Below are 24,835 nucleotides of genomic sequence, written 5' to 3'. Positions count from 1 at the left end.
GATCGTATTTTGTGAGACAGATATCTTATTTGAGTCATCCATGAAAAAATATTACTTTTTATGCTAATTGTATTACTTTTTATTGTGAATATCGGTAAAGTTGACCCGTCTTACATATAAAAATTCGTGAGACCATCTCACAAGATACATACTCTATATATATACTATATAAGTGGTGGAACAAAGATTTGATTGGTTCAAAACTTTTAAGGGGGATATTTAATATATATTACATATAAAAATTACATTTAATTTATGGATCAAACTTGATTTTTTTATTAAAAAAATTGCGTTTTGGTTAAACTCATCTTTAATTTGACAATGACTTAGTCACCGACAAACAAACGCGTACAAATTTAGTACTATGTTTGAGAGATCATGCATGCGAAGAAAATCTATATATATATTTCAACCATATTGTTTTTAACTCGATTTAAAACAAAATATACACATAAAAATCAAAGTTTAGTGAAAATATTATTTAAAAGGGATCTTAATTATGGCAATCCTCGATTTTTGTCTCTTAATTTTGAATTTTGTTTTGGTTTTTGAAGGGATTAATGCCCAAAATGGTTGGCTTGATGCGCATGCGACTTTTTACGGGGCAACTCAAAATCCAAGCACCCTTGGTAAGATTTTTTTAGAGTTCAATGAATTTATTATATTTTTAAATGCATTATCAAATTTTTGAACTTAAAAAACAAAGCAAAACGTGGGGTTAAGGGGAAAATGATCGTCAAGAACATTAAGTGTATCAGTCAGTCTATCTAAATATGTGACCAGGTGGAGCTTGTGGCTATGAAGACACCTACCAAGCCGGTTTCGGAGCTAACACGGCTGCGTTGAGCACTGCTCTCTTTCGGGGCGGTGAGGCTTGCGGTGCTTGCTACCAGGTGACGTGCAACTATGGACGAGACCGGAAATGGTGCCTCGGCAGTGCATCCATCACGGTAACCGCCACCAACCTTTGCCCTTCCAACAACCGTGGAGGCTGGTGCGATCTGCCTCGCCACCACTTCGACATGTCGATGCCGGCTTTCTTTCAAATTGCTCGTCAGGGAAACGAAGGCGTAGTGCCCGTGCTTTACAGAAGGTGTGTATATATATATATATAAACATAAATTTTACATCACATAGACTTTTGTGAGACAGTCTCACGGTCGATCTAATTCATAAAAAAATTATTATTTTTTACAATACTTATAGATCAGATCAATTTATCTCATAAATATAAATTCGTAAAAAAATGTCTCACAAGATACTTATTCATGTTACAAGTACAACCCGTTGCATTAATATTTTATTTATATATAAAACTATTGAACTTAACCTCTAAGTATCTCGAATAAAATATTAAATATGCATCTCTTTGATATCTAAATATAAGATACAACATAATTCCAAATCTTTTTCCAATGGAGTATCACTACAAGAAATTCTGCATACGACAACGCACATACGACAACGGTTTTTGTGAAAAACCGTTGTCGTATGTTTTTTAACAACGGTTTTATCGAAAACCGTTGTCTTTTGTGGGGCAAAGACAACGGTTTTTAAAAATCGTTGTCTTTGGGGGGTCAAAGACAACGGTTTTTAAAAACCGTTGTCTTTTTGGGTCAACGACAACGGTTCTATAGACTGTTGTCGATTAGCGTGTTTTTTTGGACAATTGACAACGGTTTGAAGAAACTGTTGTCGATTAGCGTGGTATTTTTGACAAACAACGGTTTTGGAAAACGTTGCAATATTTAGCGACGGTTATTTCAAAAACCGTCGCAAATTTTAGCGACGGTTTTGTAAAACTGTCGCTACGTTTAAATTTGCGACGGTTTTAAAATAAACGTCGTTAATTTTAGCGTGGTTTTTTGACAAACAACGGTTTTGGAAAACGTTGCAATATTTAGCGACGGTTATTTTAAAAACCGTCGCTAATATTAGCGACAGTTTGTCAAAACCGTCGCTACGTTTAAATTCGCGACGGTTTTAAAATAACCGTCGCTAAGTTTAACGTGGTTTTTTTGACAAACAACAACGGGTTTGGAAAACGTTGCATTCTTTAGCGACGGTATTTAAAAAACCGGCGCTAAGTTTAAATTAGCCATGGTTCTGAATTAACCGTCGCTAATTGTAGCCCCATTGTTTTGAACCCGTCGCTACTTTTAGCCACGGTTTGAATCCAAACCGTTGCCAATTAAAAATATGCGACGGTTTATCATTTACCGTCCCAAGTAGCGACGGTTTGTCCACCACCCGTCGCAAACTGTCTATAAATATCTCCATTTTCATTCCATTTTCCTCCACAATACTTCACAACACTTAAAATTTTTCTAACCACTTTATAACACTTAAAATTTTTCTAACCACTTTATAACACTTAAAATTTTTCTCTCTTACACCATTTCATCACTTCACTCAACACTTAAAATTTTTTTATCTTACACAATTTTATCACTTTCACACAAAACGTAAAATTTTTCTAACCACTTTATAACACTTAAAATTTTTCTCTTTTACACGATTTTACTACTTCACAGCACTTAAAATTTTTTTCTTTTACACGATTTAGTTTGGATTATTAGTTTCTTTTAGATTTATTAAATTATTTAAAGTATTTTTTTTATTTTTCGAAAAAAATTAGCGACAGAACTCTTGAAAGATGACCGTCGCTAATATTAGTGATGGTCGTCAATCTACCGTTGCTAATTTTAAAATGGCGACGGTTTATATAACCGTCGCTGATTTAACATATTAGCGACGGTCGTCAATCTACCGTTGCTAATTTTAAAATGGCGACGGTTTATATAATCGTCGCTGATTTAACTAGCGACGGTTTATGTAACCGTCGCTATATTAAAATTAGCGACGGGTAGCAATCACGACCGTCGCTATTTTTATTTGCGACGTTTTTCAAAACCGTCGCAAATTTGATCTACCACAACGGATAAAAATCGTTGTCGTTGAACGAACTTTCAACAACACCCTCAGTTACAACAGTTTTTAAATGGCTATAGGCTATAGCTTGAAGTCAATATTATCATATCGAGAAATATAAAAATGGAGGAAAATATGTTTTTATTGAGAACTAAAGTGAAACTTTATATTAAAAAATTATATTTTAATTACTTTAATAAATGACAAAATTATATATTTTTCAAATTTCAAGTAGAATTTGTAGAACCTTCAATATATAACCAAGGTTGCTAATTAATTTGGTTGCTCGTAGGGTTGCATGCAAGAGAAGTGGGGGAGTCCGATTTACTATCAAGGGTCGACCCAACTTCAACATGATCATGATCTCTAACGTTGGTGGAAGTGGAGACATCAAGAATGTTCTGATTCGGGGCTCCGAAACCGCAACATGGGCGCCCATGACCCGGAATTGGGGTGCCAACTGGCAGGCCAACGTCGATCTCCGGAGCCAAACGATGTCGTTTAAGCTCACTTTGGTCGACGGAAACACATTGGAGTTCTCCGACGTTGTCCCTTCTTCATGGAAGTTTGGCCAGACTTTTTCATCCCATAATCAATTTTCTTAATTCTTTCTTAAATTCTAAACAGATCCAAACAAGTTAGATACTAATTCTTTATTTATATTTGATTCGAGCTTGAACTTCACTATTCGGTTCCAAGTTCGAAAAATACGCCATTTTTTACTCAAGTGTTCGGTGTGACATAAAATATGAATTCAAAGTTGATTTATTTGATTTAGACTTTAATTTCTTGGAGTATTAAGCAAAAACTAAAATTATATAGTGGCCAACTTTTTTCAGCTTGTTTGGTTTTGATTGTATTCAGAAAAAAAGTTGAAATATATACTAAAGTTTTGATTGAAGGCAACTATTTGGGTTGAACTCGACTCGAATGTGTTATTAAAATTGGAACTTGAACCTAATTCAACCCCAAAAGCTAGCTCAATGGAGAATTGTCCAGTCCCATATATGAGACTCTCGGAGATTTTATACCATCGATGTGGGATAACTAACACACCCTTTCACGCTCAGGAATGAACATCTGTAGCGTGAAGTTTACAAATAACCCAACTATGGGCAGAACGGGTGACCAACTATAGGCAGTCTAACACATAACGGTGGAACTTGAGCTCTGATTTCATGTTAAGATTGAAACTTGGACTTAACTCAACCCCAAAAGCTAACTCAATGGAAGAGGATTGTCCAAGTGCCATATATAGGACTCTCAGAAATTTTATCCAACCGATGTAGGACAACTAACATGTATCCCCGGAATCCATTTATGCATTTCATTTATGCTAATTACTCAATTTATAAATATTTCAACATGAATAACTAAAACTAATAAAAGAAATATGAGTTTTGGACTAAAACTGATTATTGTTTATGCTGCATATTAAAATTATGGAAAATCAGAGACAAATTTACACGACAAGAAATGCAATTTTCCCTTCAAATTGAACAATAACATAATATAAAACATCAAGACCAAGGTTAATGTACTAAAACCCGAGTAAAAAAATCATTTTTCCCAAAATAAAGTTCACAAAAAGTTGAATAAAATCCAAAAAAATACAAGTCTGAGTTAGAACATGATATCTCAACAAAGAGAGAGCTCACACTTCTCAGATCCTCGTGGCAACATGGAAATCCTCTGAATCGCACGAAACTTGGAATTGGAGTCATTACCAACACATTTAGAATATATGTTCATCTGCTGCAAGACCTCAGCATTCTTTAAGATATAGCTCACCATGCCATATTCCCACTCTCGACCCTCGTATGCATAAATCGACACGGTCCTGATGTGTGATGATAGACAAAATGGGATGTACGCAGGATCCACCCATCCTTTTACATCACAATCAACCTGACAAGAAAGATAACATCAACGTAACACATCATATAAAACTGCAGAAGTACAACAAAGTGTTAATATAAAAAAGACTAAGATTTTTTAGCAGTAAATTTTTTTTTTCCCGAAATTAGTAGACCTTTCTGATGATAAGGATTTTCAGCATATGAGAAATTTGGAGCATTCTTGGCAAGAAATGCGTATCAGCTACCCAGTCTAGTTTGGTTAAATATCTAAACCTGGTCGTTGTAGCCAAGAATCCAGTGTAAACACACTGCAAAAAAATTTTCACCAGAATGAAGTTGGCATGGAACTCGTATCACTAACAACAAACAGGGCGTGAGGATTAACACCAGACACATACCGTCATTGTCGGACCGCTTGATAGTGTTAGACACTTAACTTTTGAGAAGCTTTCAAAAAATTGAGAGGAAATCCTATGATCAATAAATTTACCCTTACAACTGTCCTTGCAAAGACAAACTTCTGCTTGTACCAGGGATGATAGTTTTGGGGTATAGATATCAATAGATATAGAATCAACTACTTTGAGATATTGAAGTTGAGGAGTATCCAACTCCACAATGTGTTTCGCATAATCGCAGCCCTCGAAATTCAGTGCGAGGCGTCTTAGTACGGGCGACGAGACATATAAGTAGACCATATCTTTGGAACCATACATCATTCTATGAATGTTCAAATCCTCAAGCAGTAAGCAACCCGAGATTAACTTGGGAAGCGATTCATAATCGTCGTACATAACAGAGTCCAGAAACAACTTCTTCACCTTAGGTAAAGATACCGTAAGATTCGCATCGCATAAAAGACAATTGTGAAGCCTCAAATCTACAAGAGTGTCGCACTTGAAAAGGCATTCGGGCAACCTAAGTAGATAATTATCAAGATCCATCACCTGAACATTACGGTCAATGGCTTCACTAATCCATGAATCAAGCTTACAATTTTTGCTGTCTGCCCCAGATGAGAAGCTGAAACTGTTTATGCTCGGGGCGTTATGCTGCAAGAAAACCCTGTCAACGAAATCTGAAAAGCTCATTTCTTCCTCAGATTCTGAATCGGAATTTTCGTGTTCGAATTCAAGATTGACGACACGAGTCCAAAGGAACCTCCATCTTCTTGCTAGAATGCTAGTCTTCACCGCATATTTCGTCGGAAGAAACGAGAGGATGTGACAGAGAATGTGGTCCGGGAAACTGCTGATTCCAAGTTCATCACCTATCACCCCCATAATATCTGCTGCGGCCTACGTCAAAAACACGTACAGGGCTCGTCCGATTCACTCAAAATCACAGAAAGGGTTTGCCCTGCATGATTTCGCTACCTCACGTAAAAATCTATTTGGTTCACCGGCCATTATACTGTGTGAATTCAGAAACAAAGTCCGTAAAATGAAGAAAAATGAAATAATTACTAATATATGAGCATCTTTTCATGAGTTTATGCAAGATTTTCAGGGTGAAAAAAGATATTTTTTAAGTTATGATTTTTTAATCACGGTTTATCCGATCGCGTGATACTAAAAAAAAAATTAAAAAGACGGTTTTATTAATGAGTAAGTCCTCACATACGGTTAACCATAGTCATATTTATAATATAAAAATAATACTTTTAATTAGCATCTTTTGATAAGTTTACGATACTTTTAGTTAGCATCTTTTGATAAGTTTACGCAAGATTTTCATGGTGAAAAAGATATTTTTTAAGTTAGGGTTTTTTTAATCTGGGTTTATCCGATCGTGCGGTACTAGGGAGAAAATTAAAAAAGCGGTTTTATTAATGAGTAAGTCCTCACATACGGTTAACCATGCTCACAAAATTGACATGTAAGACCGTTTCACATTGATTTTTGTGTTTATTAATTCGTTCAAATTTTATCTATTTTATTTAGACTTTTTTGAAATGTAAAATAATATAACTATTGATATTATCATTATTGTATAATTCTAGAAAATAAATTAATTGATAAAGTTCATATTGAATTATGGCAAATACTTGTGTGAGACGGATATCTTATTTGGGTCATCCATGAAAAAGTATTACTTTTTATTTTAAGAGTATTACTTTTTATTGTGAATATCAGTAGGGTTGACCGGTTTCACAGATAAATATCCGTGAGTCCGTCTCACAAGAGACCTACTCTTGAATTATTCTCTTGCATAGACATAGTTAACTGACTGAATCAATCTCCAACCGATCTGAATTCAGTCTGGTTCGATTTGGAATCAATTATATTGATTTCAGGTTGAATCGGATTCAACACTAATAATAAATTATTGAGACAGTGGTCTCACCTGGAATTCACAATATATAGACTCGAGTTCGAGTCGTCCCGATCCTCATCCCTAGATTAAGTTTCAAAAAAAAATCTAATAATAAATTGTTTGTTTCAGATTAAATTTGAAATTATTTTAATTAGATGTGTTTGAATACAGTACCACATAATTGAGGCCGAAATTTGTCAAACATTTAATTATCATGTGGTCAGACATTTGAATTCAAAACCAAAAAAGATATTTGAAAATATTTTTCATAAATCTAAAACTTACCTCAGATTTTGTATATGATCTTATCATGATGACCTGTTTCCGATTCTCCACGGATTTTGAATTCAAATCATAACTAAAAAAATCAGCTCAAAAAAAAAAAACCATTATATTTAACCAATTATCATTAATGGGAAAATTTTGAAAATTAAAATATATAACTTAAACTTTCTTCCTATTTTTACCCTCTTTAATTTTTTTTATTATTCATGATCCTCTCATGACAAAAAAAAAACGTATAATTCATAGAATAAAAGAATAATCGATGTAGACATGCACATATATTCCGAAATATAAGATAATATATATACATATATATAGAAGAAACAATAAGTTTCATTTTTTTGTTTAGTAGATCTCTAGTACGACAGTCTCACAGATTTTATCAGTGAGACGGGGACAACCATGTTCATATTTTCAATAATAAGTAATACACTTGGACATAAAAAGTAATATTTTTCATTGGTGAACTAAATAAGAGATTTGTCTCATAAAATTGACTCGTGAGACCGTCTTACAAAAATTTATGTGTTTTTTATATTGAAAATTGGTATAGAATCGTCTGTCTAATTCAAAATTTTTTGGAGAATAACATCGGTCAAACTTTTGATGGGAAAATCGAATTCTTAATAACATTTAAGTTCTAGATTTTCATTAATTGATGAGATTATTATCTTTCATCAAATATGTGACTTTAAAAAATATTATTTTTACCAGTTAGATTTTTAATTCAAGAAGTTCATAAATGCGTAATCTTGTCAACATTCTTTTATCGACATTAAAGTCAACATTATTTTTCAAATGAATGTGATAATACGGTCTCTTTGGGATCTTATACATAAATTAGTGGCAAAATGTCACTTTTACGGTGATATATGATCAATTTTAGTTTTTCAAGTTAAAATCATATAATTAAATGATCAATAATATTGTTAAATTTTTGTAATTATATGGTTAAAATTTTTTTGAAATATGCATGTGTGTTTGACAATGTAGTTATAAAATTTAATAATAATATTAGTCATTTAGTTATATGATTTTGGCGAGAATGACAGTTGTACAATGAAAGTCGTACATCTCCATAATGATATAATATGATCTATTTTGAGTTTATGATATCATGGATTTGCTTTTGGAATTTACCTAAAATCCCTCATTTCAATGAAAATATCATTCTATTTTATTAACCCATGATTTTCCTTTGTATTTTCAATGTCAGATTTGGTTGAATTCTCAAGAATCCTCCCCTCAAATGAAAGACCGTCAATTTTCTCATGATCTCGGCATTCCCTCAATCTCATTCGTCCATCATCGAGGGCACTCCTCTCCATTGTGTTGGAAGCACTCGTTTTATGTGAAATACATGGAGCAACACCTGTCTCGATCTCATAATGTATTTACTGGAAGCCATTACCTCCTTCATTAAAGTATCCGATGATTCTACCCACATGATTCGATTTAGACCATAACTCTAATACCAATTGTTGTAAAATAGAAGTCACATAGCGCCCATAATAGTATGATATTGTCCATTGGGCCTAAGCCCATATGGATTTGCTTTTGAAATTTTACTCAAAAGTCCTCGTACAAATGAAGGTATCATTCAATTTTATTAACTCGTGATCTTCTTTGCACATTTTTAATGTGAGATTTTGGTTGAATTCCCAACAATCCTCCACTCGAAAGAAAGACCACCATTCTTCTCATGGTTCGGGCATCCTCTCAATCTCATTTGTTCATCCTCGAGGTCACTCATCTCCACTGCGTTGAGAACACATGTCTTATGTTAAATACTTGGAGTATCGCCTGTCTCGATCTCATCAAATATTTATCGGGAGCCCTCACTTCCTTCATTTAAATATTCGAAGATTCCACCCACATGACTCGATCTAGATTATAGCTCTGATACTACTTATTGTATAATATAATTCACATATCTTCACAATGGTATGATATTATTCACTTTGTGTCTGAGACCTCATGGATTTGCTTTTGGACTTTGTCCAAAATGACTCATACCAATAAAGATATCATTCGATCTTATTAATCAATGATATTCTTTTTTACTTTGAATGTGAGACTTTTGTGAAACTCTAACACAAATAAACATATATAAGTAAATATATCAGACACCAATACATTCATATTAAAATAAACATCTTGCGTAAAATAGTATTTCTCTTATGTTATAATTCTGCTCAATCTCCATCAAATTAACATTATAAACCTCGAAATCGAAAAATTACAAAATAGTCGTGGCTTTCTCTGGCTTATTTATTAGCAATAAAATCTCTCAATTTTATTTATTTCGGAATATCTAAGTGTGGAAAATTTTAAATTCTGATTTTAAATTTTTTAATAGAAATCCGAAAATAAAATATCTTCAGAATCGGGTAAAAAATAAAATAAAATAAAAAATCAGAAAGATTTGTATTTGAATGCAAATTTGGTCGGGGAGGGTCTATACCCTGTAATATTGGAACAACAGCCTGTTTGGGAGACTCCATTTTTTCAATTTTTTTTAAAGCCTAATCTAGGGATAGGGAAGGGATCGAACCCTTGTCATTTTCACGTGGAATAAAAGTGAGAATCAATGAGCCACTTCCCTGGTCTTTTCCATTTTCTCAATATTACATCAACGTTCTGGTCATTACTCAAAGAGATATTTTAGACATATAGTTTTTATCATGTGTGTATTCGAAAGATGCTATAATAACAAGAACATTGTTATATCACCATTAAAAAATAGACTTATAGATATAGAGACGTCAATTTATTTTGAATTTTATTTATTATTTTCTTTTCATAGTTATGCGCGTTAATTTTTATTTCGGATCCAGGATGGTTCAGGATTTAATTAACCGTTCGAACCAAATTTAAATTAAAAAATAAATAAATTTTATTTAAAAAAATTCAATTTTCGGTTCTGTTCGGTCCAAATGAACACCCCACCAATTTTTCATGCATTTTTGTAATGTGATTACTATTGTATTTGACATTTGAAACTATAATTTGTGTAGATCTGCTTTCAGATATTAGTGTACATGACTAAAAGGATATTAGCCATCATAAAAAAAAAAAAAATTCACGATTATTTATTTATATTTTAATAATAAGTTTGGTTTTGTGCCTTATATGACATGTTTTAAGATGCCATAATTAGTGATCAGATGCAGAGGTAAATCACATAATCCAAGAATTAGATTGCATATATCCTGAAAATGGTAAATAAATAGATAATTCAGCATTTATCCTCTACCCTCGTAAAATCACACAAACAATTTTTTTAAAAATAAAATCTGATTGTGAAAGACTTGGAATAATTTACACTAGAAATTGGATTATCCAATTTTAGCGGTATTCTTAACTTTGAAATCTGTCGAACTTTTTTACTAAAAAAAATATTTGTCTTAAATACACTGAAGCTGCTTTTTATTATTATTATTATTATTAATAATACATTTCTTGAAAATTTAGCAGAAAAATATTCCGACAAACTCACAAACCCCTTTGAAACTCGTTCCTTTTACACTGTCCTTTTGCTCCTTTTCCCTCTACTTGCCCCAAGACTCTCCGTTCCTCGTTCTTTCGATATACACACCCATTGCTTGCTCTGTTTTTTCTCCAAAAGTTCACTTGCTGCAAGGTTTTACTTGGGCGGAGTAAATATGAGAGGGTCATTGGGGCCGGTTATAGGAAGATACCTATCAAGTGATGGGAATGCAGTAAATGGGAATGGAAATAATGATATAATCAAACATCACAGGAAATGCAGAGATGTGGTTTATCTTTTTATGTTCATTGGATTTTGGGTAGCAATGATTGTGAACTCGAGCTTTGGTTTCAATCTAGGAAACCCATTGAGGTAAAGAGGGAAAATGTTGTTCCTTTTCACCATTTTCTTGATGCTAAAGATGGGTTTGTTTAACTTTATGCTGTTCTGATCTGGTTTTTAGTCTTCACTATGTGAAAGATGGCGTCTTTTGCCTTCTTTTTGAGCAAAAAACTGCATCTTTAGATTTTGGCTCAATGGCTTTGAGTTTTATTCAGTGTTTTATTGTTTTCTTTTTCATTGGGAAGTTTGCGATCTTTCTTTTTCCTTCCTAGATATTCAAGAGTAGGGTATGAGACTGGATTCTTGGTTTTCCTGCCTGTTTAAAAGTTTCAGGAGCCGTGGCTTGCATACTTTAGTTAGATACTTTTTTGTTTTTAAATGTGAATTTGCTGACATTATTTTAATAGTAACTACTGATATTTGATCTGTTCGATCTTTGGATGTTTTTCTTTTTAATGAGTAGTAACTGTGGTGGCGGGAGATGCATGAATTTTGTTGAAATGGGCAATGGAATGCGTTTTTGTTGAAATTTAAATATTGCTTATAAGATTTGAAATTCTTTTCAGTTATCTTTGGCCTCCCTGCTAGTCGAGATTGCTGAGCTAAGTTTATTGATCTTGACAAGAAATTATATACATGATAAAATATGTATCACAAGCACAGTATCAGACCGAAAATTCTCAATGCTTTGATCAGTTGATGATAAGTTTGTTTCAATTCCTTAATTGTTTTCTCTCTACATGTTTGATATTCGTATCTTGTGCTTGAAAGGTTAAATTATGGGCTGGATTATAAAGGAAATGTGTGTGGTGACAAACATGGTAATCCTGATCTCCGAGAACTCGAACTCCGGTATTGGTTAAACTCCAATCAGGTTTACCAAAGTGGTTTAAAGGATACCAAATTCCAGCTCTCAAATGCTCGGAGTATTTGCTTAATGGATTGTCCTATCCCGTCTGAAGATTCACTAAATTGGGCCTGTGACTACCCAGAAGGAGATATTCATCTCTCGGTTGATGATTGGATCGACAGAAATTATGATTATTTTGCAGACCTTACTCCAGAACTAAGGAACACTTCTCTTCAGCTCCAGGGTCCATGCTATCCAGTTATATTTCCAAGTGTCAATGGTGATTTGATCGTTACAGTTATCCCCTTTTGCATTTGAAAATGCCAAGAAAATGGCATAAGTTATTTGCATGATGTTTCTCAATTACTTTGACTAATCAATGGTTTGGGTTTTCTTGATTAGCAGCTCCAAAAAGTTGGGTTTTTAACTGTGATTGTTTAATATTCATTGTTAGTATATTGGACCTGCCAGTTCATCGCTCGTGCATCAAATATTTCTTTGAAGCATTGGGAGGAGATGGGTGGAGTGAAAGTCATAGAAGACATTGCAATTGATAAAGCTATTCACAGATCAGTCAACTCTCGGTCATCAGTACTAAAGGTTTAATAAATTGCCGAGCTTTCTTTCAGTGTCACCATAGCAAGAATAAAATCAAAGAGGGAAGGTTGAAACTCTGTACAAAAACAGAGATTGGAACCTTACTCAATTTATGGATTATATTTTGCCATTACATTGATGTGTTCAAGGACTGAGAATATATTCCCTCTCTATTTAAACACTGAAAATATATTCCCTCTATGTTTGTCTGCAGAGATATGTTGCTGATATTGGAAAATCATGGCCTGTGTTGCTTGTTTGTGGAGGATTTTTGCCACTATTTCTATCAATCCTATGGCTTTTGATGATCCGTCATTTTGTTGCTGGAATGCCATGGATTACTGTCATTCTTTTCGACATTCTTATTATATCTGTGACAATGTTTTATTACTTGAAAGGTTAAATTTCTTCTCTTAATTTTTTCATGGGCTGAATCTACCAGGATTTAACTTTTCTGGGTCTATGTCTGATTTATGGTGATAAAATCATTTTGTGAGGACTTGTCACTCGAATCTTAAAAATTTACAAACACATACTAACCCCATCACAAAATATATAATCCATCGTGCTAAATCATTAAGAATTTGACTGAAAACTTAAGCGAAAGCGTACTTGAAACCATAATCTTGACGCATTAAGAACGAGTCTTGATATTTCAGATCTATTCATTCTTTTCTTTGAGAGATTCCTTCAGTTTCTCTATTTCTATAATGAGGGTAGAAAATAGAGAACGTGATAACGCGCGATCTGGGGACTATGACTCATATATAGGTAAAAGAGAAATTACACTTATGTCCTTATACATTAAAGGCTTGTAACCTATTAGATGCATTAAAGCTCAATTGCCAAAACTTTAACCAATCACTTTAATTTTGGGCTTAAGTTAATAGACAACTACAACGAATAATTATTCACATATAAGCCAATATAAATAAAATTGATCCAACTCTTGTCAATCGAATGTTAAAGATTTACAAACACGTACTGACCCCACCAGGAATTTTTGTGTCAAGTGCACAAATATAGTTCTGCTGTTCTTCCTGATTTGGCGTAATTGGAAATTTTCTGTGTTTTTTAATAGCTACAAACGAGAAAAGGTTAATTAAATACCTTTTTTGGTTTATCTTCAGCCGGATGGATTGGAAATGATGCTGTCTCCCCCATCATCGGAGAGCACGACCCATATTACGATGTATCTGCGAGGGTAGGATGTTGAAGTCTAAATGCTCTCATTACCAGCTTAATTTGCCTTTGATTGGGTTTAAGTTGGCTTTTGTCCTTCACTTCCATTCTTTGCCACATTTTTTTTTAGTTTTAATGTTCTTATATGAATTGTCGTTTAACCAGGAAGTCAATCATCTCCATGTTGCTGCTGTTTTCATGACCATTGTGATGATTGTTGCTTTCTTATCTTCTATTGCTATAGTCCGTCGCATCCTCATGGCAACATCTGTGCTCAAGGCAAGTAATGTTACCTTGATAAAAAATTCAAACATGTAAATGCCTGATAATAGAATTCAAGAAGTGACGAGTCAATATGTTCGATTCCTGCTTATTCAAGACGTATGACTTATAATATAAACTGTAAGGTTGCAACAATTGCCCCAATTCTCCATGTAGTTCAGCTTTCTAAGATGTGGCACTAGAGCAGCCGCACAAATTAAAAATTTTGAGTTTCCTTGTTTCTAATAACGTTTTCCCCTTTGGTTATAATAGAAAGCAAGAAATAGCAGTAGTTTGTTTTAACTTGGCACTGAATGCTTGTAAAACATTGTCTTCTTGTTGTTCTTATCATTTAACTGAAAAAAAATCATAGGTTGCTGCAAAGGTCATCGGAGAAGTCCAGGCACTGATTTTTTTTCCAGTTATACCGTATGCCATTTTAGCAGTTTTTTACATGTTTTGGTTGTCGGCTGCCCTCCATCTTTTTAGTTCGGGAAGTATTATTCAAAACGACTGTGATGCCAATTGCTGTGCTTATGATCTCAAAGCAAAAAGACTGAGCTGTAACAGTTGCTGTGGATATAGTATCCAATATACTTCTCATATTGCCGCGTCTATACTTTTCCATCTGTTCGGTGGTTTCTGGGCTACCCAATTTTTCATAGCATGTTCTTCAACAGTTATCGCGGGATCTGTGGCTTCTTATTATTGGGTTGGTGGGGAAACATCGGTAAGACACGTAATGATGTTAGAATTTTAACGAATAGAAAATATATAATTATCCGCTCACATTTTTTCCTTCTTATGTGCAGCCAGAGATACCCTTTCTTCCTGTTTTCTCTTCAATGAAGCGACTTGCGCAATACAGTCTTGGATCTATTGCTCTAGGTTCTCTGATCTTATCATTCTTTGAATCAGTCCGCTTTATACTCGAAGCATTCCGCCGCAGACTTAAACTTGTCAATTCTACACCAACAAGCTGGATTGGGAAGGTTGTATTTCACTCTTCCCAGTGTTGCCTAAGGTGTATTGGATGGATCATCAAATCTGTAAACAGGAACGCATACATCATGGTGAGTCCGTGTTATAGTATTTTATCTCAGTTTCTGTGACAAATTTGATAGTCTTTGTTTTACGTGATGACTATTTTTCCAGATTGCAATAACTGGAAAAGGGTTCTTTAAAGCTTCTGAAATTGCGACAGGCTTAATAATGAGTAACATCCTGCGAATTGGAAAGGTGCACGTCATTGGCGACGTGATTCTCTTCCTTGGGAAGTTGTGTGTTAGCCTTATGAGTGCACTTTTTGCATTTCTGATGCTGGACATGCACGAATATAAATCAGCACACAACAAGATATCGTCTCCACTGTTTCCTGTACTGGTATGCAACACTAAATCTTACCCTTGGTTCAAATCTTATTATGAAACTCAAGAGAAGAATATTTTTCTCCTTCATTCTAAACTTGGAGACGTACGCCATTTGTTATGATTACAATTGGATCATGCGGGTCTCATAGGTCACATAATCGACTACGAATTTTGTTTTTTCCCCTGATGCTCATGCACCTAATGTGCCTCAAGCACATACTTTGGTCTCAAGAGACCTACCATATCATTGCTTAGTCTTCAACTTATTTGTACCTTTCCCACAATACAATATTTGACTTGGTATTGCTAAGAAAAGAATTAGGAGTTTATCCGTGTCATCATACAGCGTGCTTGCAAAGACGACTGTATTTAACTTTATCTAACGGTAGTTTTGGAGGAAATTTATTATCGCGAGTGTCACAAGAGTGTTGTTAAATGAGACAATGTATGTGAACAGTTGCTATAACTTTACACCATCACGCAGGTATGCTGGGGTCTTGGCTATATTGTGGCCACTCTCTTCTTCGGGGTAGTAGAGATGTCGATTGATACAATCATTCTTTCTTTCTGTCAAGATTCTGATGAACACCAAGGAACTGCTCAGTACGCTCCCCCATTGCTGATCGAGACTCTGAATGACCAGAATGAAGTGCAGAGATTGATGCAATGAACATCTTGAAACGATCTTCTGTTTCAATTTCAGTGTTGCGTTAGTGAACACTGGTTATCGTGATGTGTAACATTGTTTTGTTTGAGAATTTTTAATGTATGCTAGTAAATTATGCGTACACATTTTGTATGTAAAATTATTATCATAATTTATATAAGATTGTTTTTTTTTTATTAAATGATTAATTTCATGTTTAATTTAATAATAATAGATAGAAATTAGCGAGAGATCATAATGTAATTTGAGATGAGTAATATTGAAAATAAGTTGTGGCAATTTTGAGAAAAAATGTTGGTGTAAGGGCAATTTGAAAAACAAAAGATTGTATCCTCTAGGTGACATTTTTTTTTACTAGTAGTAAAGCACGTGCGTTGCACGTGGGTAACGAACTTAAGTACACTATTAATATTTATCCTAAATTTGCAAATATATGTAGACACATAATTTTTTCACAAATTATTCAATATCAAATATTATTTACAGTTTATCTATCATTTTAAACAAACATGATTTAGTTTCTTCAATTTTTTTTCTTGTATGATTTTCGAATCTTTCAGTATATTTTTCATCCTTTTATTTTATTTTTCCTACTTTTTTCGAATAAATTCAACAATCATATCATCATATCGAATTTTCATGTTTTTTTCGTCGTCACATTTGATTTTGATTAATCTCTTTAATGCTTACGTATTTTTTTATATTTATTTTGTTTATTTGAGTCGTTCACCCTTGGGTTTAACTTCATTTTATTTTTCTTGTCTTTTAAAGTCTCAATCGGTTTCTCCACATATTACATATATTATATCTATTTTGCATCATAAACATAATTAAGTGCATGAATTAATTGTTAATTACAAAATGTACGCCTGAATTTTGAAGTATAATGAATAAAAAAACTGAAAAAATTGAGTGATTAAAATAGATGTGATGTATATATTAATTTTAAAATTATTGATATAATTACTTGATATAAAAATTAGGAGAAAAATTATGCAAATTCAATAGTAGATAATATATTAGGAAAAAAACCCTCTCGAGGTAAGAGATGTAGATAGATATTTTATTAAGAAAGCAAAAAAAAAATCGAAATAATTCATAATCGGAAAAGTCCAAAATATAATCGTATTTTTTTCTTTTGAAAAAAATGAATGAGACACCTCCTAATCTCTGAGTACAAATATTAATATTTCCAAAGTTACTAATTTNACTTTTAAATAGCGAATAATGACAAATATATATTACAAAAAACAATTAAGAATTGATAAAGAAAAATGACAAGAGATTTCAAAATTTTCAATTATAATTTAAAATTTATGATTCAAGGTTTGAAAAAAAATGTAAAATAAAATTAAATAATTTATTTTGTTTACTGAAACATTTTGTCAATGAAAATTTTCTTAAACAATTTCAATCAATTATTTGACTTAATCTATATAAGAAAAAATTCAAATTCAAACTTTATTATTTAAATTAACGTAATATTAATTAAGTTATGATAGAAATAAATCTTATAGGATAAAGCGTTTTTCGATTTTCCAAAATTTATAACTTGTGGTAACAATGCTTAAACGTTAACTCAAATCTTTTAAAATCATACAATAGCTCAAGCGTCTCGTTTTGATTGTTCTATCCAGCAGATACAATTATTGTACCCCAACAATTGCACTCTTTGAAACGAATGAGAATCGAACTTGTGAGATTGACTCTGATACCAATTGTAGGACCAGATATTTGTCACTTTACCAAAACTATAGCTAATGGTAATAGTACAACTCAAATATTTTAAACGGTATAGTAGTCCATTTGTCATGGTTTGATCGATGAATCCAGCAAAGACAATTATTGCACTCCAACAATCTCAATCTCAATAATTACACTCCTTGCAATATATGAGAATCGATCTTATGACTTTGTCTCTGATATATATTAATTATAGGATCATGCACTTGTCGCTTTACCAAAAATTATAATCGGTGGTAACTTTGCAACGTTAACTAAAATATTTAAAAAACGTAAATCAACTCAAACGTCGTGTTTCAATTGTTATATCTAGCATGAACAATTATTGCACTTAACAAATCTGATGTGGATGTTATTTTACATTCCAGAAATCATTTCTCTAAATCAAATATATTCCCACGAATCAAAATTTCATCGAACACAAAGTAATTTTAATTAATAAAAATAATTTAAACATATATATTAATTGTTGGGTGACAACCTTATGCCATCGCCTATGCGCTCCATTAAGTTGCAATCATAGTAAAAATACACAATGAATTGATAAACATAATTTCATTAACTTAGTAAGTGAGTAATATTAAATAACAATTTTGTTAGTTTGAATAGTGGAAAATAGTTTTTTATGTATATAAATTCATCGTATATAATGATAAATTAATTAATATGTAGAAAATAAGAAAAAATATTTTTTATGTATATAGTTTCATCATATACAATGAAAAATTAATTAATTAATATATTGAAAAGAACAAACAAGACAACAAATCAATATATATATGATGATTTTGTAGTAGAATAATGCTAATACAATCATAATTTGTATTATGTTTAGAATGCAATTGAAAATTGGATAACAAAATATAAAATAATGGGAAATTTAATTTTAAAAACATTATTATGTAAAATATTATAATAACACATAATGAATCATAAGTGAAATCACTAAATTATTGATCTACTGTTTATTTAATTATTACTTAAATAAATTAATTGGAATTTGTCATCATTTAATATTTCTTATCATTTACATAAAAATATCAAGAGTTTAATAATTTTTTTTATATTAACTAATAAAAATAATTTAAATGCATAAAAATTTCTTAACTTCCTGAAAAAATTATTTTATAATAATATAATATAATTGTAATAGTATAAGAAAGTTGGAAACATATAATAGAGTTGAAAGTTTACAAAATTTATTAGTTATATCTGAAATATTAAAATTTAAATTTTCTATGCATATAATAGTTTTAACAATGTTAAATAAAAACAATAAGCACAAAAACACCCGCAAACATTAATATATATATATTTAAAAATAAAAATGTATGATGTTTCTTAGTTCATATTCAAATAAAAATGTATGATGTTTCTTAGTTCATATTTAAAAATCAACTTGTTGTAAAAGTGTTGTATTTATATGTAAAATAAAATAAAAGATAAATCAACAATATAAGATAAGATAGAAACATTAAATATTCATTAGCAACTATGAAGAAATTCACTCACTTTAGTAACTAATTTTAGTTGCAACAAAGTAAAACCATTGGTAAATTAATGAATTCAATATGCATTAATGTTCAAAGTCATTTAAGATTGACAATGAATTTAAAAAAAAACCCATTAATTAAATGAGCAAAAGTATATTAGAAAATTCACAATTAAAACTCATATATTTACATGTACGTTAGATATAATAATTGTATAAATATAGGTTTGTGGGCGGAGAAGACTTTGTGATGCAATTTCTTCCCATTTTCTCACTTTGTTTGAGGATTAAAAAAACAAAAAATAATTAGACTGTCCACAAGAGTGTTGGCCAAGTGGTACCAGCATCTTCACTTAGGTCTCGAGTTCGAGATCCCATGTGATCAAACACCCTCACTCCCATATATATATAAGAATATATACATACACACACGTAGGCCGACCTTCCTTGGCACCTAAAAATTCTTCCCATAATCTTTTGTTTGACTAGTGAAGCCAAGGGTGGAAGTGATGGGAAGATCACTCTCATTCATTTAAAATAAAAAAGAAATTTCGTGATTCTTCCAACAAATAACTTGCAATTCATATAAATTAGTATATATTTTTCCTAAGCTGCTCCTCTTAGCCCAAAATCTTGGGCCTATTATCCTTGTGAATGAATATTTGAGACGAGACGTAGATATCTTTTAAAAATCATCATGCAAATCCCGTTTCTCAAAATTCACTAAATTTTCTTCACCCGTTGAAGTTACTAGGACAAACGTGTCTTGCATATTTTCTTCCTATCCTCTTTCATGGCCACAACTGAATACTTGTTGCTTACTCGGATCCAAATTCTCCATGCCACAAAAGCATATCCTGATTTCTAAATATTTCTGAAGAACTGAAAATCAAATGTAAAAAAATGTTCTCACAGATTTCTTGACTAGACTTCGATCACAATTTCAAGAAATGAAAAGATATACCACACTCTCAATGATTGTATTAAACTTCCTCGCACAACATCAGAGAAGCCATATCTATGCCAGTTGCCATGCTCGTAACAGCATTTGGCCTATTTCAACATCGAAGTAAAGAAGCTACAAGGTAACGAAATGGTAGTTGTGTATCAGAAAGAAACAAGTCCCATTTGGCTCATTAGCTTGTCACTCCTTCCACATATCAGCAAACTCATCAACCTCTAATGGATTCTCCATCTCGTGCATCTTCCTCCTGGTTTTAGCTTTAACTTTCTTCGCATACTTACCAGCCTTTTGCCTCTTTGCCAATGAGCGAATCTATAAGAGTTTGTAATTAGATCAATAAATAATACAGGTAAGCAAAATTTCAGTTCAACCAAACTAAACAATTTATTTATTTCAGTAAGTCGGTTTATTACGTTTTCTGAATAATGAGAATTTAGAGTTTTTTTTGGGTGTTGGTTTCGGTTAGGTAGGTTTGGTGTTTTGATTATTTAGGATGAGAGAAACATTCAGCTGGTTCGGTTCTTTCAGAAATAATTCGGTTAATTATGCTTTAAAAAGCGTGGTGGATTGGTAACGGAACAGACTACTCATCCCAAAGAAATTTTGAGTAAGAATCATATGACTGATAATAAGCCGAATTGATCAACATATACTATTGAATAGGCAAAACGAAAAAATGTAGAACAATACTAACCTGATTTGGCGAAACATAAAATGGATTTTCATAGAGAGTTGGACCCCCAAAGCTGCCACCAAATATCTTAATTGGCTTCAAACAAAATCTTGGGCCAACCTACCATAGGAACAATTTGATAATCAAATACAATTAACACATATCATGTAATCTACAAAAACGTAGTGTTCTGTCACAAACCTCAACTAAAGTCATCTTCTCCAAGTCCCCGCGATCAACTTTATGTGTTCCAACGTGAGGGCATGAAATCTTAAAAAAAAAGATAGTTTGTTATGTAAAATATTTGAAGCTAGGTGGCTCATAAATAAACATAAACGCTGATTTGAAACTTTTCCCTGTAGTAGATGCTTAAGCAACCATATATGCAACAAACTTTGTAATAGTACCCTGAGCTGATTTGTGTGGTAAAAAAAAGGGAAATGGAGAGAGAAAGATAATGAATCATTTGAGCACTAAATGGAGTACAGTGTAGTATTATTTGATAACTGTTTTTATGTGAAATAGTTATGTGATATAAACTGAAAAAAAAAAAACGAAGTAGGGGCAGAGTAATAAACAAGACTGAAGTTGATCCCCAATCAAACTAGTTTGCAGGAAATGTTCTTCAATGCTAAAGACCGTAAAGTATATAAAACAGAGATCATACATGCAATAACCTAATAAAAAAAACTGAAGGCTGAACATTTTGTCATCAGCAAAATATTCAATCCTCACTACATTACATCATCAAAAGATCAACTTATGATTGTTTACAAAACTATCACCAACCTGGTAATTTCGGAACCATATATGATCATCAGCAATTGAGAAGACAAAAATGTGATCGTGATAAGGTTTAGATTTTCGATGGTCCTTCGGGATGCCAAATATCTGAATAAAGGAAAACAAAACTGAAGATATTCAAAACCCAGATGCATAGAGTTGTAATTTGTAAAGATACTTATCACAAATAATAATAATAAGAAACAAATGGAACAATGCAACAATTCACAAGCATCAGCGTGACAATACAATCTACTCTACAGAAATTTATTACACAATAATCTTCATCATCATATGACCATACGACCTACTCAACTGAAATACGAAAAAAAAAAAGGAATCACAATGACCGGATTTCATTTTAGCATTTGAGGTGACTATCATCCGACCAATTTTCTATTTTACGCTAACACAATTTACATTTTCCAGATTCCAATAGCCTCCAAACAAAATACATAAAAAATGTCAAATGTTTTGTGCACAAAGACAATCCATACAATGGGAAGTCAAACCTGCATAATCATCTCCTTTAACAACTTCCAGTGAGGCTTTTGATCGAAATTCGAGGAAAAGGTCAGGATGGGGCGAGAACCCTTGAGATGATTTCCAGTGAGTTTCAGTTCTTCCTTCGTGTGCACTTAGAAACATAAAGAAAATTTCCACAATAAGGACACCACTCTCTATATCACAAAATAAGATGGGAAAGGAGGTGGCATTCATTAACCAAATGAACAAGTCGTCCAAAATTTAAAACAATCAATGCATACCTGCATTAACTAAAAACTTGACAGACGGGCCATTGGGGCACTTGGCCATCCATAAATAGAGATCTCTACCTTTTCTGCACTGAATTAAAAAAAATGGAAAAAGTGTAAACGAGAGTGCGAATGCAAAATCAGAAACACCAGCATATAAATACTCAAATTGGAATTTTCTAATCACATGCTGATATTAGTGAAAATAAGACGTGAGAATTGACAGGAAAAAATTGCAGCTTTACACAAAATGTTACTAATTCCAAACACGTCGACACTACCAAGATAACAATACATCAACGGGCCCAATCCACAGCCTAAAATAACATAAAGAAGTATAAATCATGTATCACACGGCACCTCAAAAAACAAACAAGAAGAACAACTCTTCAGCTCGACCAGCTCATTCAAAGCCGTGCCTTTGCTATTCTTCGATTCCACCTTGTTATCTTTCTTACAATGAGGTAAAAGATCCACCATATTCAACATCAAATGCCGATACCTGGTCACCCCAATCCCAAACAAATTAATAATCAAGCAAACAACAGAACAGCCAAATATCCCAAAACTGAATTTACATACTATACTATACCTGAAACTGATGCGGCGCGTGCAAGTCACCAATACTTTCTCCTTATTCCTAAAACCAGCTGAGGCAATATCGTTTTCTTTTGTATCCCTATTTCTGTCTTTAAAGCCAAGAAGAGTCCGTTTAGGCCTTTCTTCTGCAACTTCATCCTTGTTTGCAATGGCGGCAGCCTCCGTTTCACTGTGTTTCCGCTTCTTCCCCATTAAAAACTCGAAGACAATCGGTACAAACGATCAAAATATACCGACGAGAAATAGAGGAAATCGGATACAGGCTGAACCCTAAACCCTCTAAGATTGGATGGCGCCCCTATATTTAATGGGCTCGATGCTTGCAATTGGTCTTGGTAACCGGCCCAAATATTAGTTCCAAATCAATGGTTATACACATTGCCCCTTAAATTAGGGTCATTGTCTACTTGATACCTCGAAATATAAATAATATCAAATAAACTATTACCCATCAAACCCTCTTTGTATAATCGCTTGCATTAATTTGAAATTAAATTGTTAATCATTTCACCGATTGAATATTTTCTGACTTTAATATTTAAAAAAATATCTTCGCTTTTATGAAACAATGGTAGATCTGTGAGACCGTCTTACATGAGATATACTCATCACAATTAGAGATATTTGATTACAGTTTGTTTCGGATTTTGATAAAAATTCGAATCAAATCATACTATGTCTGTCTATCGATTTCACAATATTTCAACCATGAATTATTCATAATCAAACCAAACCATGAATTTCATGTTTACAAAATTTTGCATTTCTCACTATACTTAATTCATTTGATACTTATTTTTATTACTGAGTGTAAAATTTATAATATGCCAATAAAATGAGTGTCAATATATAGTCAAAAACTTGTGTGAGACGGTCTCACTGGTCGTATTTTGTGAGACGGATCTCTTATTTGGGTCATCCATAAAAAAATATTACTTTTTATGGTAAATATTACTTTTTATTGTGAATATCGGTCGGGTTCTCATAAACCTTTTGATCATTTCTCAAACAGACGACTATTATAACCAAAAGATTTCCCACCTCATTTTGAAATCTTGGTTATACCAACTCATTGTGTTTGAGAAATTATTTTGCTTTCAGAGAATTAATTAATCTTACGTGATCTCATTCTTCAATTATTATTTAATTCTTAGGAACACGTACGGGTAATAATATAATATTTCTTGCTACAAAATTATGAAATGTACTTATTTAGAAAGTTTGATGTTAGAATTAATTTTGAAATATTAATGGGTCCATTTAACTTTCTAATGTAACTTTCGAAAAGGCATCTAGTCATGAGATGGAGAAGGGAGTTAAATTTATCCAATAGGAGGATAGAATTTTGTGATAATTTCGAGTTTTAATATATCATTTACAAAATATAATTCATCATAATATAATTTTCACAAAATAAAGATTCGTGAGACCGTATCACAAGAGACTTACTCTAATTTATAAAGTGTAATAGGAGTGAATACAAATTATTGTTGTTTCCCCTATTTCCACGATACCATTTATTTGATTAAGACAATTGTTTTGAACAATAAAGATAAGATAGCTCCGAGGGAAGATTTAACAAACCAAATAGTTAATTAGATAGCTAGTGGTTCACTTTGTGTCTTTTGGTGTTTTATTATTTATGAAAATGTCATTCGCCTTTTGTAAAATAATA

General features: G+C 32.5%; 4 protein-coding genes across 4 annotated transcripts; 2 read left to right on the top strand and 2 right to left on the bottom strand.

Annotated features, from left to right (window-relative positions):
• The first annotated feature begins 457 nt into the window (after nucleotides 1–457).
• On the top strand, nucleotides 458–3,636 carry LOC140958416 (expansin-A12-like). Its single transcript, XM_073415853.1, has 3 exons — nucleotides 458–629; nucleotides 784–1,093; nucleotides 3,224–3,636. Exons 1-3 carry the CDS (start codon nucleotides 500–502, stop codon nucleotides 3,534–3,536), a joined length of 753 nt encoding a protein of 250 aa, XP_073271954.1. The 5' UTR covers nucleotides 458–499; the 3' UTR covers nucleotides 3,537–3,636.
• A 933-nt stretch (nucleotides 3,637–4,569) lies between these two features.
• Nucleotides 4,570–6,188, bottom strand: LOC140959401 (F-box/FBD/LRR-repeat protein At5g56420-like). The gene is made up of 3 exons (XM_073417242.1): nucleotides 5,189–6,188; nucleotides 4,964–5,098; nucleotides 4,570–4,839 (listed from the first exon to the last, which is right to left on the bottom strand). Exons 1-3 carry the CDS (start codon nucleotides 6,071–6,073, stop codon nucleotides 4,570–4,572), a joined length of 1,290 nt encoding a protein of 429 aa, XP_073273343.1. The 5' UTR covers nucleotides 6,074–6,188.
• A 4,691-nt stretch (nucleotides 6,189–10,879) lies between these two features.
• Nucleotides 10,880–16,325, top strand: LOC140959910 (choline transporter protein 1). The gene is made up of 10 exons (XM_073417962.1): nucleotides 10,880–11,253; nucleotides 11,995–12,353; nucleotides 12,528–12,673; nucleotides 12,885–13,068; nucleotides 13,801–13,874; nucleotides 14,018–14,131; nucleotides 14,487–14,843; nucleotides 14,926–15,186; nucleotides 15,269–15,496; nucleotides 15,968–16,325. The coding sequence occupies exons 1-10, from the start codon at nucleotides 11,057–11,059 to the stop codon at nucleotides 16,151–16,153; spliced, it is 2,106 nt and encodes a 701-aa protein (XP_073274063.1). The 5' UTR covers nucleotides 10,880–11,056; the 3' UTR covers nucleotides 16,154–16,325.
• Nucleotides 16,326–20,281: 3,956 nt separating this feature from the next.
• LOC140958417 (ribosome biogenesis protein BRX1 homolog 2-like) lies at nucleotides 20,282–23,435 on the bottom strand. The gene is made up of 8 exons (XM_073415854.1): nucleotides 23,153–23,435; nucleotides 22,921–23,062; nucleotides 22,573–22,651; nucleotides 22,318–22,442; nucleotides 21,812–21,913; nucleotides 21,224–21,292; nucleotides 21,044–21,142; nucleotides 20,282–20,661 (listed from the first exon to the last, which is right to left on the bottom strand). The coding sequence occupies exons 1-8, from the start codon at nucleotides 23,350–23,352 to the stop codon at nucleotides 20,530–20,532; spliced, it is 948 nt and encodes a 315-aa protein (XP_073271955.1). The 5' UTR covers nucleotides 23,353–23,435; the 3' UTR covers nucleotides 20,282–20,529.
• Nucleotides 23,436–24,835: the final 1,400 nt, after the last annotated feature.

This window comes from Primulina huaijiensis, chromosome 15 (genome assembly GCF_012295235.1).
Source record: "Primulina huaijiensis isolate GDHJ02 chromosome 15, ASM1229523v2, whole genome shotgun sequence".
NCBI classification, from domain to species: Eukaryota; Viridiplantae; Streptophyta; class Magnoliopsida; order Lamiales; family Gesneriaceae; genus Primulina; species Primulina huaijiensis.
Note: the sequence above shows the minus strand (reverse complement) of the source record. Positions and strands in the feature narration are given on the sequence as shown.